Source organism: Lepidochelys olivacea (genome assembly GCF_965140295.1).
Source record: "Lepidochelys olivacea isolate rLepOli2 genome assembly, chromosome: 4".
In the NCBI taxonomy this organism is placed as follows: domain Eukaryota; kingdom Metazoa; phylum Chordata; order Testudines; family Cheloniidae; genus Lepidochelys; species Lepidochelys olivacea.
Window position 1 is genome coordinate 148,694,274 of NC_140414.1, and position 17,297 is coordinate 148,711,570.

General features: G+C 55.9%; 2 protein-coding genes across 4 annotated transcripts in view; one reads left to right on the forward strand and one right to left on the reverse strand.

Annotated features, from left to right (window-relative positions):
• DCTN1 (dynactin subunit 1) overlaps positions 1–8,520 on the reverse strand; it is a 144,032-nt gene extending 135,512 nt beyond the window's left edge. The window contains exon 1 of one of the 3 annotated variants that reach the window (XM_084626590.1): positions 8,441–8,520. The gene's annotated coding sequence lies outside the window, so the exon portion shown is untranslated. Of the gene's footprint in view, positions 1–8,328 lie in introns of all 3 variants that reach the window. The other 2 variants (XM_084626589.1, XM_084626588.1) reach the window with 2 other exon arrangements.
• Positions 8,521–8,653: 133 nt separating this feature from the next.
• On the forward strand, positions 8,654–16,474 carry LOC311519736 (uncharacterized protein). The gene is made up of 5 exons (XM_084626591.1): positions 8,654–8,665; positions 10,157–10,206; positions 13,648–13,805; positions 14,078–14,244; positions 15,019–16,474. Exons 3-5 carry the CDS (start codon positions 13,655–13,657, stop codon positions 16,342–16,344), a joined length of 1,644 nt encoding a protein of 547 aa, XP_084482717.1. The 5' UTR covers positions 8,654–8,665; positions 10,157–10,206; positions 13,648–13,654; the 3' UTR covers positions 16,345–16,474.
• Positions 16,475–17,297: the final 823 nt, after the last annotated feature.

Genomic DNA, 17,297 nt, shown 5'->3' on the forward strand with positions numbered 1-17,297 from the left:
AATCCCACCCAGTGACCGCCGTACAGACATTCCCAAAGAGGTTTGTTTTGACCTATGGAGTCCTAAATGGCTGGATCACAGCCACTAAAGAGTCTGCCTTGTTCCATGACCAGTGTAGGTGCTTGAGCTAGCCAGCCCTGGTTTCTTGCAATCCAAGTATAAAATCAGAGACAGCAGGTGGATACAGACTGGGGGGGCCACAAGGTAACAGTGAGACGGTAAGTATAATAAGCAGCAGTCAGCAGCACGCTAACTGTCTTGCGTTTTGCAGGCATCGTGGCAGAGGTGAGTTTTAAGGTGAGATGTGGAGGCTAGCATAGTTGCTTTGCAGATATTTATGGGGAGCTTGGTACGAAGTATGAAATATACAAATATTTTGTATTTTATGGTATATTTTTCCATGATCCTTAAAAGCCAAGTCAAAATATGTATTTACTACATAGGTTTACATTAGCATTCACGACTGAATTATATAAACTCAAGGCAGAACACAAGTAATGAGGTCATCTGTGTTTGACTTTGGGTGAGTTTTCTACCATGACTTGCTTTAATCTGTTCAAACAGGAGTCCTGCTACATGACTGACAGCTTCTGTACCTTTCTAACAAAGGAGTAGATGGCAAAAGCCATAGTTCTACCAGCTAGGGAGATTATTTTTGGCCAGACTTGCTATGCACACTGAAGTCCAATGGTCTTGATACGAGTCTTGAATTTTCACTCTGAGTTTCCCTTGAGTCAAGAAGTTAACTTCTGAAGCAGGATCTAGCCAGGTGTCTTTTAATGGAGTACTAAATAGAACAGTCGACTATCACAGCAACAAGCACCTGAGAAAAAGCTGATAAGAGAAACATATTGTAGGGAATCATCCTGCACTGACAAGGGAATAGACATGCGTGCTCCTCAGTTCACCGGCAAGCAGCGGCAGAATCCTCCCCTTAGATGAGGGGCAAGCTACCGTACCTCACCAGCCCTGCCTTCCTGGGGAGTGAGGTCACCAAGCTAGACCCATGTCCAATGGGATTTTTCCACCAGTGCTATAGCTGCGAGTTGTCAGTACTGGACCATCACAAACTAGCTCATGTGAGAGTACGGCTGGTCTTGTAAGTAAGGCAGTGGACACATGGGGTCTGTTCCTAGCTCGGCCACAGACTCATTCAGTCCTTTGTTCCCCTGGTGCAGAGTGGGGATGTTATGCACCCCAGCTCACAAGGGAACTGCCAGGATAAACTCAGCAACGCAGAGGTTCTGATGTTTTTCGTAACACAGACTACACTTTAAATGGCGAGTGAGCGCCTCTCAGGCACTTCCCCACATTCGCAGTCATAGAACATCCCCGTAGCAACTACAGTAACAATCTAGTGGAGGTGCCCATATGCTAGTGAAGAGTGCCATAGATATTACCCTAAATATCAACAACAAAGCCAAAGCTTTTTAACTAAAAAACAAACCTTAAAATGTCACAGGACATGGGAAGTCCACTGGAGAGAGCAGCTAGCACTTTATAAGAACAACCTGATAATTTGATCAACTGAACTGAGCAAAAAGTTTAAGAAACTCCACAAGCGTCAACATAATTTATTAACAAACAGCAAAATTCTGTCTGGCTATGTTACACTTAACATGCTATTGGGGTCCCTTGAAATAGCTTCAGCACTTATCAAACCTCTTGCTGACCTTTCAGTAGCTTGGAGTCTCGCAGCGAGACATTGGTGTGAAAAGCGATTCGCAAAACAAGACTGAGTTTCCATCTTTACTGTGAGAATTGATCCATTTGGCACTAGGACCCTGCAGATGGGGAGTGCTGCGAGTCTGCGCTCTGAAAAACTGCACCATTTCACAACTTCAGCACTAGCCGGAGCAGCAGTTACAACAAAGCCAGTCTGCGAGCACTGAAGGACAATGAGATTGTTATTTTTGTTTTATATTCCTTATGTCACCCATTCAAAGTTTTTCTGTTTAGCTAAAACTGAAGCGATCAAGATTACAATCAATACATCAGAAGCACCTCATTGAAAAGGTAACCATAGCAACACACTGAGGAACACAGGATGCTGCATCCAAGCTACATCTGTCTGGTAACAGGAGGAGGTTAGTCAATTTCAGCTCAAGATCATCTCCATCAAAACAGCTCACCCATTATTTCACAGCTGAACACCTTTCCATAGTCATTAATAACTCTGGCCTTTAACCATCTATACACTGTACATATCCTTTAACCTTCATTGTTTCTAACTGTATCAAGGGAAAGCCCTTTTTAAAATATGCCTACTCTGCTCTTATAACTCAAAGATTTAAAGCAACCAAAACAAATGTTTTCATTGTTCCTTCCTTATTTGGATTTAAACGATACTGCTGACAAAACATAATTGCGTTTTACCTATTAGCCGCACTCCTGTCATTTTCCTCTGCTCTCTGAATGATTAATACACATTTTTAATTCAACTCATCTCATTGCTGGTTTTCTGACACGCAACATTATTCTTTATCTTCAGAATACTGAAAAACTGAAATTAAGGCTCATTTATAAAGGTACCTAGGAAGAGAAGCAATATAACTCTAGAAGAAATCACCCACACTGTAGCATTAACACATACATGCAAATCATTTAACAATCCAGACAGACAGATGGAGAAGAACATTCATCAGGATTCTGAAGGGGAGATGTGGCTAAAGGTTAATTTTATATCTGAGTATATCATAATCCTCATGTATTTTCTACATTATTTCTATTCTGACGCATTTTGTCATATATTATTCTTTAAAATGGGTTTAATTCAGAACTCCCAAGCCCTCTGAGGGTAAATGCAGAAACCCCTGTAATTCAGGGCCCAAAGGTCCCAATGAGGATTTGGGTCTTTATGCTGCATCAGACATCTCACAAATGGAGGTCCAAACCAACAGTTCCAGAGACCTCCCTCCTAATAACCAGTTATACTTGGCACTGCTCGACCTTTCCAGCAGAGGATCTTAAAGTGCTTTGCATTTCATTTAGCAATGAATCTTCCCCAAACGTGTGTGAAGTGCGTCAATATTCTTGACGCTATCTGAAGTCAGGGGAATTGAGGTACAGAGTGACAAATGACTTGCCCGAGGTCACCTGGTTAGCTTTTGGCAGAGCCAAACGGAATCCAGATTGCCCATGTCCTAGTTTGAGACTGTCCCTCCCACCTACATAATAAATGATGTGATGTTACAGGACTCCACCAAACATGCTCAGTGAATAAACTGTGCGGCATCTGAATGAACTGGAAGTAGTAGTGAATTTCGGCTCACAAAAAAGAAAAAAAAGAGCACTCTACGGAGAGTTTCTCTTTGGAGTCAGCGCAGTGTTCTAGAATGCAACCATTCAATCAGGGGCACCATCTAGGCCGACATCCTTTTGTGGCTTACTGTAATTATGAAATGGCCTGATTCAGTCTGGAGTGAGTCCCATTGAAATTGTTTCTTGCCATCAGAGCCATCTGGAGGAAAGATTTAATTTGTAATCATGAGACTTAAGGTCTGTAAAGGCATTTAAGCAACACAACTGCAGTATGAAAGTTAACTGGGGATTATTAGTCATTTCTCTTTGATGTCAAGACACAAGCACCATCAGGCAGAGTTTTCAATTCAGAAATTAGGGTCGGTTTTTTGCCGCGATAAAACGATCCATCTGACAACGAAGCAAGCTGAGGGGAGCTCTCTACTCTCCGACTCATCCATTAAAGGTCTTTGGGAAGAATTGGTTACAGAGGCTGACTCTCTCAAGAGAAGTGCAAGAGGGTGAAGAGGGTGTGCATAGGTATCTCAGAGAGGTAGGAAGTAAGAAGGGCGTAGGAGGCAGTCAGGCCTCTCAGCTGTGTGCTTTGAGGGAAGGAATCCATGGAAGCAAGCTCTATTAAGGAAGAGCACAAACAAGAAAGGTCTAGAGGGTGGAGGAGAGAGAGCAGGCCACCACAGACTTGGTAGTAGTCAGAGGCTCCTTCCCTCTTCGTGTTATGTCATATCTGTAGTAGCACCTCAAAGGCCCAGTCAGAGTCAGGGCCCCATTGTGATGGGCACTGCACAGACACACAGGAAAGAAGAGAGCCTGCCACTATCAGCCTCCCGTAAAGATCTGCTATTGCAGATCCTGGTAGTTTATACCACTCCAAGTTCCTGCTGAAGAACCACTGCATTTAACAAGTCTCACTCTTCAGGGCTGCTTGTTTGTGACTCTCATGGAAGGGCACGCTCTCTCTCTATTGGAGCACAGGGGTGGATGGGAGGGAAGAAACATTCCTTTCCTTCCACACATTTCACTGAGTTAGTAGCACAGAAGGCCTGCTGTCTTACTGCCTCCATCCCTCATCTCTGATAGAGATGCCACTAGGCCCTGGGCAAACATCCAGCAATGTCACCAGAGCAAGGGGCCATCCCCAGCTACTGCACTGTTAAGAGGTGTCATCCTTCAGACCAGCATTACACCAGGGTCCCCTCTCCTCATTGCCAGTGTCTTTTCATGTGGAAGCTAGAGGGTAAGGGGACATTCTCACGCTCAGTACTGGGGTGAGGTACTACTGAGTGCAGAAAAGCTGCTCACAGTGTGACTGCACCAGCAACATCTACCTTGTTATGTGTGAAAGGAGTTACAAAATACCAGCTTCTACTCAAATACCTCATGTGGAGGTTCACGTTTATCAAGTCTTTTCAAGATGACAGCTTACATTGAGCACAGAAGTAAACACACTGGACAGTAACAATGAATAACAGTGTCTCAACAAGCACTGCTGTATTTACCCAATGCCCAAATGTCAACACTAACACTAAATTACAGAGCTAATCAAAGACCCCGCTTTCAGACACCTACTTAAGAACATAAGAATGGCCACACTGCATCGGACCAATGGTCCATCTAGCCCAGTATCCCGTCTTCCGACAGTGGCCAGTGCCAGGGGCTTCAGAGGGAATGAACAGAACAGGGCAATTATTGAGTGATCCATCCCCAGTCGTCCACTCCCAACTTCTGGCAATCTGAGCCTAGGGACACTCAGAGCACAGGGTTGAATCCCTGACCACATTAGCTAACAGCTATTGATGGACCTATCCTCCATGAACTTATCTAATTCTCTTCTGAACCCCATTATAGTTTTGACCTTCACAACATCCCCTGGCAACAGGTTCCACGGATTGACTGTGCGTTGTGTTGTATTTTGTTCTTGTGCCCAAGGAACAGTAGTGTCTGGCACAGAGCAGATCTATTTAGAAAAATGCACAGGGTTGAGGAATCAATGCCATTGGCTAACTAGAGCTTCAACCTGTGCCTTAGGGGACATCTGACTGGCAGAGTTCTCAGCCAATCAGAGGAGTAAGCTGCTGTCCAGTTACTGACCCATAACTGTAGAAGTCTTTCTCAAGGACTATACACCAGTAGCCAATAAGAAAGCAGGGATTTGCATTTGTGCCTCAACAAGCACATATCCACTTGTACGGATGGGACATTATCCAGGGCTCAGATTTGCTACTGCCCTCAAAATTTGACATTTTCCCTGCAGCAAATGATCAGCACCTCAACTTCTGCCCCCACAACATATGCCCCCAGGAAGGCTTACCCCATAAAAAAAGCATACTTTTAAAGCTTTCCCTCCTTATGAACGTGCTTTCAGATGGAAGTCTAGACTACACATAAACGTTAACTTATGCTAACAAAGATGTGGGGCCAAGGATTTGTGTTTTGGATTATCTTGTGTTTTGTCCCATAGAAAAGTTTCAAACCAGGAGGCAGGCAAATCTGTAGTTTTAGAACATTGTAACCGTAACAGAGTACCCCAAAACCACTAAAACAAAGCTTTCTAAATCAACACCTGGGTCGGAAAAGTGTTTTATACATGTTTCACAGAGGCATTTTAAACTTTAATCTGTTTGTTGTTTAAAGAATTCTGAAGATGTTATAAGAGTTATAAATGTGAAATGAATTGGGATACTTTTAGTAGAAGTCAGATTTGGGTTTATGTGGGCAATCCATAATGATTTTGCTTTTTTGTGATTTTATTACACTCTGCAGAGTTCTTGATCATCAAATGCAAGATGTTGAAAGAATATGTAACTACAGTCAGCAAAACAAAACCTGCTTCCATGCCTTAGATGGGTTGAAGGTTGCAAGCATCCCACCAAGGAAAAAGGTGAATTACACTGAAATTTTAAAAAATTGTAGGAACAAGCAGCGTCTGAGTTAAGCTGAAAAAACCTGCATTTTTTAAAAAGTTCTATGCAGGTGTCATTATGTTTAAGAATAATCCTGCTCTGTAAGAGTCTCTGGGGGTATTTTGGAGTAACAGCCGTGTTAGTCTGTATTCGCAAAAAGAAAAGGAGTACTAGTGGCACCTTAGAGACTAACCAATTTATTTGAGCATGAGCTTCCATGAGCTACAGCCCACTTCATCGGATGCATTCTCTTTATTGAGCTCATGTGCAAATAAATTGGTTAGTCTCTAAGGTGCCACTAGTACTCCTTTTCTTTTGGGGGGTATTTGGCCTTTCTGGATATGCTCTCATTTGTTTTTAAGTTTGCTGATGGGAACAGCTACATAAAAACAGAATCTTTGTTCCACAAATAGGTCACCTGCTTGGTAACAATAATTTCCACAGTAACAGATTGTGGAAATAGTTCATTCATTGACATTTGTACTAGCACTTCTCTTCCTAAACTATGACACCTTTCCACATCCCTCTAACAGTGCCACTGCTGTACGTGTGTGAATTGTATCAAAGTGCTGTCTGGACAGCACTGGTACAAGTGGAAAGGGCTTTACAAATTAATAAATAATACCACTAACGTTTGGGTCTCCAGGTAGGGCAGAAAGCAAATGAATTAACAAAGAACCTGTTTTCATGATATTATCCCTAGCAACATTATCAACGGGGAATATAAAGATTAAATTAAGCAGAACTGTTTCTAACCACACAGTGGTTGTGGTCTCAGATGAGAGCTAGGAGCCAGAAACTCTAGAGTTCTAATTCCAACTATGACGATAACTCATTATGGGGAAATTATTTCACTTCTTTGTGCCTGAGGTTTCCTGTCTATAAAATGGGAATTCTGCCACCTACCTACCTCATAGGGGAAATGCAAGGCTCTATTAATGTTTACACAGCACTCCAATGAGCACTATCTAGAGGCTAAGTACATCCCTCCTAAAGAAAGGGGATTTTTTTTTTTAAATTTACAGTAAAACATTAGCAAAATTCCTGGTTTCTGTGCTGCTGCCCCACCATACAAGAACCTGATTAAGAATGAGAACAGCTGCCAAAGCACTGAGCGATTCAGCCTCACTCTTTTCTTGAAGTATATTATGGCCACACAGTCTTGTTGATTTTGAGAGAGCTGGATTAGGCTTCACCACCACAGAGAGGCAAAGAGAATGGCTGCTGGGTTACGGTGCTCCCTTCCCGCAGAAATGCCAGGGTGAGCTGGATACCCGAGCAATGCTAAGTGTCGCTCATTTCCTTGGCATTTGATCTCTTTACATTACATAAAACAAATCCTTAGAGCGGGAGTTCTTTGGGGCAGGGACGGGAACCCACCTCCTCCCTGTGTTTGTGCAGCTCCCAGGCTGCCAGGGCCAGAGCCCAACCAGGCACTACCGCGATATTAACACTAAACCTCCAGACAAAAGGTCAGGTCCTGTCTGCAAGGGCCACATCAGCAGCCAACAGGAAACTGGCTGCCAAGCAAAACTTCTGCAGTGCCCCGCCCTGGCACCAACCCGGGGCGGGAGAATGAGGCTGCCCCACCCCAGCGCCAACCCTCGCAGACAGGAGCCCCCCCACATACCCACACTGGCCCCACCCCCATTTCCCAGGGTGGCTGCCCCACCCCAGCGCCAACCCTCGCAGATGGGAGCCCCCCCATATACCCACCCTGGCCCCACCCCCGCAGGGGCCACCCCACCCCCATTCCCCAGGGGGGCTGCCCCACCCCAGCGCCAACCCTCACAGACGGGAGCCCCCCCCATATACCCACACTGGCCCCACCCCCCAGGGGCCACCCCACCCCAGCGCCAACCCTCGCAGATGGGAGCCCCCCCATATCACCACACTGGCCCCACCCCCGCAGGGGCCACCCCACCCCCATTCCCCAAGGGGGGCTGCCCCACCCCAGCACCAACCCTCGCAGATGGGAGCCCCCCCATATACCCACACTGGCCCCACCCCCCCAGGGGCCACCCCACCCCCATTCCCCGGGGGGGGCTTCCCCTCACAGATGGGAGCCCCCCCCATCGCCCCGGCCCCACAGGGAGGGGAGCCCCGCCCCGCCCCCACCCGCACAGCGGGGGCCCTGTCCGGTGCCCCGGCGGGGGGGGGTCGGTACCTGCTGCCCGGCCGCCCCTGGGCTGCTCACCCTCGGCTCCGGCCCCCGGCTCCGCGCGCCCTGCCCAGCCCAGCTCCCGCCCGCGGGGTGGCGATCGCGCCGCCTGACGCACCCACACTCGCCGGGCTCCTCAGTGCGGAACTTTCCGGTCAGGCATTGCCACGGGCAGCCCGCAGGGGTCCTTCAGAACGGGTCGCGCAGGCGCAGTAGGACGCTGAGGCCAGGAAGACGCGGGGTGCGAGATCACTCTACGGCAAGGGCAAGGGGACATAGGGGGCGGAGCCTAGAGCATGGAGGGGCGGGGGCATAAGGGTAGGCGCGCGAGAGCGAGGGACCGGTGGGTGCACTAGCTTGAGGGGAGGGGCTGATCGTTCGGGACTCGGTGCGGGGGGGCTGGCACCAGGGGGCAGCTGTGGGGGGTTGCGGGGGGGCTGGCACCAGGGGGCAGGTGTAGGGGGGGTTGCGGGGGGGGAGCTTTCACCAGGGGGCAGGTGTGGGGGGGTTGCAGGGGGGGCTGGCACCAGGGGGCAGGTGTAGGGGGGGTTGCGGGGGGGGCTGGCACCAGGGGGCAGGTGTAGGGGGGGTTGCGGGGGGGGCTGGCACCAGGGGGCAGCTGTGGGGGGTTGCGGGGGTGCTGGCACCAGGGGGCAGGTGTGGGGGGGCTCCGGGGGGGGGCTGGCACCAGGGGGCAGGTGTAGGGGGGGCTGCGGGGGGGCTGGCACCAGGGGGCAGGTGTGGGGGGGTTGCGGGGGGGGCTGGCACCAGGGGGCAGGTGTGGGGGGGCTGCGGGGGGGGCTGGCACCAGGGGGCAGGTGTGGGAGGGCTGCGGGGGGGGGCTGGCACCAGGGGGCAGGTGTGGGAGGGCTGCGGGGGGGGGCTGGCACCAGGGGGCAGGTGTGGGGGGGCTGCGGGGGGGGGCTGGCACCAGGGGGCAGGTGTGGGGGGGCTGCGGGGGGGGCTGGCACCAGGGGGCAGGTGTGGGGGGGCTGCGGGGGGGGGCTGGCACCAGGGGGCAGGTGTGGGGGGGCTGCGGGGGGGGGGGCTGGCACCAGGGGGCAGGTGTAGGGGGGCTGCGGGGGGGGCTGGCACCAGGGGGCAGGTGTGGGGGGTTGCGGGGGGGCTGGCACCAGGGGGCAGGTGTGGGGGGACTGCGGGGGGGGCTGGCACCAGGGGGCAGGTGTGGGGGGGCTGCGGGGGAGCTGGCACCAGGGGGCAGGTGTGGGGGGGCTGCGGGGGGGGGCTGGCACCAGGGGGCAGGTGTGGGGGGGCTGCGGGGGGGGCTGGCACCAGGGGGCAGGTGTAGGGGGGGTTGCGGGGGGGGCTGGCGCCAGGGGGCAGGTGTGGGGGGGTTGCGGAGGGGCTGGCGCCAGGGGGCAGGTGTAGGGGGGGTTGCGGGGGGGGCTGGCACCAGGGGGCAGGTGTAGGGGGGGTTGCGGGGGGGCTGGCACCAGGGGGCAGGTGTGTGGGGGCTGCGGGGGGGGGCTGGCACCAGGGGGCAGGTGTGGGGGATTGCGGGGGGGGCTGGCACCAGGGGGCAGTTGTAGGGGGGGTTGCGGGGGGGGCTGGCGCCAGGGGGCAGGTGTGGGGGGGTTGCGGAGGGGCTGGCGCCAGGGGGCAGGTGTAGGGGAGGTTGCGGGGGGGGCTGGCACCAGGGGGCAGGTGTAGGGGGGGTTGCGGGGGGGGCTGGCACCAGGGGGCAGGTGTGGGGGATTGCGGGGGGGGCTGGCACTAGGGGGCAGGTGTAGGTGGGGTTGCAGCACCAAGTGTCTGGGTGCCCCCAGTCTGTTGGCAGGTTGCTGCCCATCCCAATGCGATTTCTGTCTTCCAGGGTTATGCGCAGCTTTCGTTTGCTTTCCAGCCTGAACGCTGGGACACTGTGTACGGGGGTGCTGAGAACCCACAAGTACTCCTTTTCTTTTTATGAACCCAACTGTAAACCCTGCATGTGATGGAAACCGCTTCCAGCCAGGGTGCTGCTGCCCTCCACGCAGACACCCCCGTAGTTCCTTCTCCTATGCTTTCCAGCTGATTTTTAGTGTCAAGCAAACACTTTTCACAAAGCAATCGCTCCTTATCTGACCTGTCAGGCCTCATCCTCAAAGGAACCTGCCCCTCTCGGAAGAGCAGCCTGGGCACGTACATTCCTAACGTAGTCAGACACTCAAAATCATGGTCTTAAATTACTACAGCGTGTAAGCCACTAGCCCTCCATTTTGTCCTCTAGCTACAGGGGCATGGCCTTGAATGGTCCCTTTGAACGTGGGCTAACTCCCTATGCTGCACTATCGGTCGGGTCTGGTATGTAGCTGGGACACTCACAGTACGTTTCCCAGACCCGAAGAAGAGCTCGTGAGGCTCCAAAGCTCGTCTCTCTCCCCAGCAGAAGTTGGTCCGATAACAGCCATTCCCTCCCGCACCTTGTCCCTCTGATACCCTGGGCCTGCTCGGCTACAACATGCTGCCTGACAGGTTCCAGAGGAGCAGCCGTGTTAGTCTGTATCCGCAAAAAGAACAGGAGGACTTGTGGCACATTAGAGACTAACCAATTTATTAGAGCATAAGCTTTCATGAGCTACAGCTCACTGCATCGGGATGCTGTCTGTGCCTCTTTAACCCGCTGGAGGCCAGGCGAGGAAACTTTCTCTCCCCTCCCTCGGGTAGGTGGGGCCAGCCAGGCCACCGGGACAGGAAGCAGGCAGGAGCCCAGCTGTTGGCGAGGGCTCAGGTGGGGTGGAGTTGCTGCTGGTAAGGGGCTGTCACTTTGAAATTGTGGTGTCTTTCGGGGTAAAGGGATCCAGCCCGTGTTCCCCCCTGCCCTGTGCTGCGGTCCCTGGGATCCTGTCTCTGGCAGCCTCCGTCTGTCACTCTTTCGTAAGCTGAGGTGGGATGGTGGGAACCGAGAAGGGCTGGACAAGGGTGGGTCAGAACCGGGAGGAAGCTGCAGGAGGTGGGGATGTAGATGGGATTGTTAAAATGGAGTAATGACAAATGAAAGGTGAGACCCCCCTCGCGGGAATAAAACCCAGGGGCAGCTTCCAGACCTCCAGCGGGGGTTCAGCCAAACCTCCCGCTCTCCCTGGAGGCCTCTGTCCCCACCATGTGTGAAATCCAGTGTGCAGGGAATGGACAGGGAAACGGTCCCTGAAAACCATGGCGGGTGCGATCATACCTTGTATGGGACCAGCTTCCGGTGGTGAAAGAGACAAGCTCCAACCACCCTGCAAACAGCGAGAGAAACAAAGGCTGGGCACAGGGGGCTGCAACAATGTGTACAGCAGGGGGGCTGAGAGCCGCTGGACCCAGCTGTAAACCCTGCATGTGATGGAAACCGCTTCCAGCCAGGGGGTGCAGCAGGAGCCCCCCTAGAGCCAGCCCCTATGGCAGAGCTTGGGGGGCCTCCGGGGGTGGGGAGGTGCATGCATGCCAGAGAGAGCAAGCCTGCTGCTAGAGCCGGAGGTACAGGGGGTGGAACACAAGCACTGGGATAGCACATCAGCCCAGGGGTTTCCTTCCAGTCCAGTTTCCTGTCTCTGGCAGGGGTCAGGCCCCCTGGCTCCGAGGGACTGGCTGGACCCTGGGGCGCTTGGCCGGTGGATGGGGCTGTCCACCCTGCTGTGCTGTGCAACAGGAGGAGCGGGCAGCCTTGCCTCCTGCTTCTCTCGCTTTTCTTGAGCAGGTCCTGCAGGAGGGTGCTCCCTGCCCACCCCTCTCCCCTGGCCTTCTCGTCAGGCCAGGCCCCACCCTGCAAGCCGCCCCCGCACGCCCCCAAATGATCCATCTCTGCGCCGCACCCAGGAAACATCCCTACACACTGCCTCAGACCAGCCACTTCCTTGCCCTTGGAGACTAACCAATTTATTTGAGCAAGGTGCCACAAGTCCTCCTTTTCTTTTTGCGAATACAGACTAACACGAGTGCTCCTCTGAAACCTTCCTTGCCCTTGTGTCCCACCACAACCTGCTGCCAGCTGAGGAGGGCAAGGAAGGGCCGGTGGGCCGGTCTGAGCCATTCTAGTTCTACAGTCTGCTCGGGGAGATCAGCTGGCAGCTCCTCCGTGGAGCTCTGAGCATGGTCACATACCTGGCACCGCTCCTCACTCCCCTGACATCTGTTCCTTGTGCAGCTAGAGGGAGACCCTGGCGTGTGTCCGTGGAGGGTGCACCAGGTTGCAGCCCCTCTTCCAGCTCCTTCCCAACCTCTTCCTGAGATTCTGGCCCCACTTCTCCCGCCCCTCCTAATTCACCCCCTCTTCCTTCCTATCCATGGCCCCACAAAGTTGTGGGACCTCCTCCTCCTGGTGCTGGCCAGGATGGCCATCCCCCGTCCCAGGAAGATAAAGCTGGAGGTGACTGTAGGGCCTGTTTCTGCTCTGCACAGTCACGCCACTAAGCAAAGGTTCTCTGGGCAGCGTCCACCGACACCTTTGAGGAGCAGCGGGCACTGGCAGGGGCTCTCTGCTGGGTGACCCCCTCTGACTCCCTGATTTTTAACCTTTGACCTTCATGCCCATTCCAGTTTTTTCATTAGTTGTCCCCAGTATTTACTTGTGGCCTGGGTCCACTGCCTGCCCCTGCCCTCGATCGAAGGACAGGCCTTTAGCTTTGGGCAGGCTTAAGCCCACCATCTCCTGGCAAGTGCAGTGGGACCCGGATCAGTCCCAGTGGCTTCCGAAGCAGACCCAAGAACCCTGCTAGCAGACAGCCAAGGAATAATCTGCCCAGAGTGGCAGGGGCGTGGGCGAGATGGCTGGCAATGTAGGAACGAGGGGGCAGCAGAGAGATTTGAGGGAGAAGAGAAAGAAAATCTAGAGGAGACGGGAGAGCACCTGGTGCAGGGCAAGAAAGAAACCAGGGCAGTGTGAGGGAGAGAGGCATGGAAGACATGCAGGAAGAGCGCCCTGGGGCTAGTCCAGGGCAGAAGTGGAACCTCCCAGCAGACTAGTCCAGCTCCCTCTTGACCCAGTTAGTGCCAGGCAGTGGGCTGCCCCACAGAGGGCTCTGCGCCATGCCCCTGGGCTGTGCATGCTGCCTTCCTGGCATGCCCTGGTGGACTTCAACCCGGAGACCTCCCTGAGAGGAGGCAGGATAGTCATGTGGCTGAGGCACATGGACTGGGGACCAGGACTCCTGAGTTCTATTTCTGACCCTGCCGCTGAGTTGCTGCATGAGTCCCTTTCCCCATCAGTCCCTGACCCTCCCTGTGTGGCTTCAGTCTCTGTGGGCTGGTGCTGTGAGCTCCTTGGCTGGCAGGTGCAGAAAGGGCAGGCAGAGCTGGGGTTGTTGCTTCTCCCCTCTGAACCCCTTCTCTGCTTCCCCCCAGCAACCAGATGCCCAGGAAGAAAGGCGTAGCACCACTGAGCAGCTTGTGCCTTGGCAACGTGGCCAGGCACATGCAGGGTGTGTGGGTGAAGGATTACAGCGAGAACTACCTCGACGAGTTCCAGTTCCGCTACGTCATGGGGCCCTTCAACGAGCTGGGTGAGAGGCAGGCCTGTCCCTCTGTCCCCGCCACCCTCCCATCCCAGAGCATCTCCTGGCCCTGTCCTGCGGGGCCTCGCAGTGTGGCTCTGACTAGCACCCGGGAGAGCAGGGGACCACATGGGCACAGCCGGGAGGAAACACGCTGCAGCGCTGACTTCCTGACCTTGCCATTTCACAACGCAGACGCCCCCCTGCCCGCCATGGGCAGCCCCTCTGCCAGCACAGCCCCGTGCTCAGGGCGGCTGATTAGCACGCTGTCTCCCACACAGCCGGCTGCTTGGTCCAGGACCTGCTCCAGTTACTGGGTGAGAGTCGGCGCCTGACGCGGGCCGCGCTCCATCTGCTGCTCGTGCCCCACCTGACGGCGCTGAGCCTGCGCTCCTGCCCGGGCCTGGTCAGCAACGCCATCACCCAGCTGGTCACAGTGCGGTGCAAGGTAAGCAGAGCCCCAGCCGCCTTCTGGGACACCAGAGCCACCTCCGGACCAGGAAATGAGGAGGGAAGGGGTCTGAGCGGATGAACTCCTGGGTTCTCTCCCCAGCTCTAGGAAGAGGTGGGGTGCAGTGGTCAGAGCTGAGGACTAGGATTCAGGACTCCTGGAGTCTGCCCCTGGCTGTGGGAGCGGAATGATGTCTGCTGGTGAGAGCGGGGAAGAGGCTAAGTTCCCCCTAAGTTGCGCGGCTGCGCAGCAAGGAGAGGGACCTCTCCCCAAGCTGCTGCAGCAACAGGGGTCTGGGGGGAGTCATCTCTCCCCACCACAGCCCTGGGGAAGCTTGCACCCCAAACCCCTCATCCCCAGCCCCCCCCCGCGCACCCCAACCCTCTGTCCCAGCCCTGAGCCCATACCCCAAACCCCAGCGGTTCACCTAGCAGCATGGGGAGTGGGTGTGGTGGGCAGATGGGCTCCCAGCCCAGAGCTCCCAGTGTAAATAGACAGGGGGCGCGGAGGGATGCCGGGGAGTGTCTGCCTGGCTCCTGCACAGCACTGGCCTGCTGCCCCTCCCCAGGGTCAGGTGAGAAGCCAGGACTGGACAGGTCTCCTCTCCACCGCAAGAGTGGGGCCCTGCCTGGGGCAGCTGGGCGGGAGGGGAGAAGCTCCTCCAACCCCTGCCTGTGTCCTGGAGCTAATGGACGAGCCCGTTGACGCCCCCCAGCCATTAACCTCCCCCCAAGGGAAGCACCTGGTCTATCTCCCTGGTTCCTGTTGCAGAACTTGTCCTCCCTGGACCTCAACGGCTGCAGCCGGGTCCCGACAGCTGCGCTGGTGGACCTGCTGGAAGGCCTGCCGCGTCTGACCAAGCTGGGCCTGGCGGAGACGCAGGCCAACACGCAGGTGCTGGCAGCCGTGGGCTCCTGCTGCCGGCGCCTGCGGGAGCTGGACGTCTCGCACTGCCAGAAGGTGACGCCAGACTCCCTGCTGCACCTGGCCTATGATCAGACCGAGAGCGCCCTGTGCTGCCCCGCACTGCGGGTGCTGCTGGCCCAGGGGATGGAGCCCGAGGACCACAGCCAGGACTTGGTCAGAGCCCTGGCCTTTGTGCTGCTGGCTCTGCCCAGCCTGGAGTTCCTGGCCACCAGCCACCTCAGGGAGGCCCTGTGTCTCATTCACACTCAGCAGTTCGGTGGCACGCAGGGCTTGCCGGGATTCCCCTCGCTGGAGGAGCTGGCCCGGCGCAGGCAGGGTGCCCAGGCAGCTGCGGGCGACTCCTGGCTCACGCTGCCGCTCAGGCGGGTGGAGGAGGTGGAGGAGCCCTTCCTCGCCACGTTCTGCTCCGTGTGCCCAGAGATGGCGGAGGCGACCGTGTCGCTCAGCGACGGCCCTGGCGCCAGCTGGGACCGCCTGGCCTGGAGCCGCCTCACCCAGCTTGCCGTGCACTGCACGGGGCACCAGGGGCGGGGGCTGGCAGAGATGCTTCCTGTGGCTCAGGGCCTGGGAGCCCAGCTGCAGTCCCTCTCCCTCCACGGCTTCTTCTACGGTGACGAGTTTTCCTTCTGCACCCTGCTGAACTGCTGCCCCAACCTCACTGCCTTCAGCAGCCACCTGAGCACGCCCGCGGGGCCCGTGCGGCCGGCCGACGCTGTGCCCAACGGGGAGCCTGCCGTGGAGCTGCAGGACTGGGAGCTGGACCTGCTCCACCACCCCTTCCCCAAGCTCCGGCACTTCAGCTTGGGCCTGGCCGGCTCGTGTGGGCCTCTCCCTTCCCAGCATGCCACTGTCCTGCGGTCGAGCCTGGCCTCCCTACTCAGCCGCTCCCCCAGCCTGGAGACCGTGGCCTTGCTCAGCATCCCTTTCTCCCTGGATGGCGTCTTCCAGAAGGTGCTGGCAGCCCCCGGCGCTGCCCTCTGCAATCTGCGAGAGCTGTCGCTGGCCGAGAGCCAGGTGTCCAGCCCGACCCTGCACTGCCTGCTGGCCCTGGACAATGGGCTCAGCTCCCTGAACCTAGCCGGCTGCCCAGCCATCCACCGCCGGGACTACGACCAGCTGCTCCGCACCGTCAGGAAGGAGAGGCTGGAGCTAGACATTGCTTGGCAGTGAGGTGTCCTGCCTCGCCCGCCACGCTGCCCTCTACCTTGACGCCGGAAGGGGAGGCCCCGTGCCGCAGGAAGGAGCCCACACCACTCGCAGGCACCAGAGAGCTGTATTTAATAAAGCAGAGCGAACACGGGGGGAAAAGCACCTGCGAGCGAGCTTCTGTCACCCTCCCCAGGACTGCGCGTTCATCTGCACAGCCTTGAACAGGGAGGTCCCTTGGCTCAGCCCCTTGGCAGCGAGGGCCCCTTTGCGGGGGGCATTGGGGAGAAGGCGAGTGAAGGGCCCAGCTGGGCCCAATGCCAGGCCTGCCCTGTATGCTGCCGGGTCACGGGCATGGTCTCTGAGGAGGCTGCTGAATGACTTGGCCCTCCCCACATCAGCAGCTGCGCTGTAGAGGCTCCTCCAAGCAGGGGAGGAGCAGGGGTAGTGTAGACAGGCCCTGCCCTGCCAAGGTTATTTCTGAACTGTGCCCCAGATAATGGGCAGGGCTGCCACAGGCAGCAGGACGGGTTGGGGAGATGGCACTCAGCAGCACGGAGGCAGTGGGCCCTTGCAATAGGGTTGCCAGGTGCCCGGTTTTCAACTGAAAGGGACCCTGGCAACTCCGGTCAGCACCACTGACTGGGCCGTTCAAAGACTGGTCGGCGGCACAGCGGGGCTAAGGCAGGCTCCCTGCCTGCCATGGCTCCACGCGGCTCCCGGAAGCAGCAGTATGTCCCCTCTCTGGCTCCTTGGCTCTCTGGCTCCCGAAGCGCCGGCTCCGCAGCTCCCATTGGTCAAGAACCGGAGCCAGTGGGAACTGCGGGGGCGGTGCCTGTGCACAGGGCAGCGCCAGAGCCTCCTGGCTGGGCCTCTGTGTAGGAGCTGGAGGGGGGGACATGCCGCTGCTTTCGGGAGCTGCTTGAGGTAAGCACTGCCCGGAGCCTACACCCCAACGCCCTCCCATGCCCCAACCC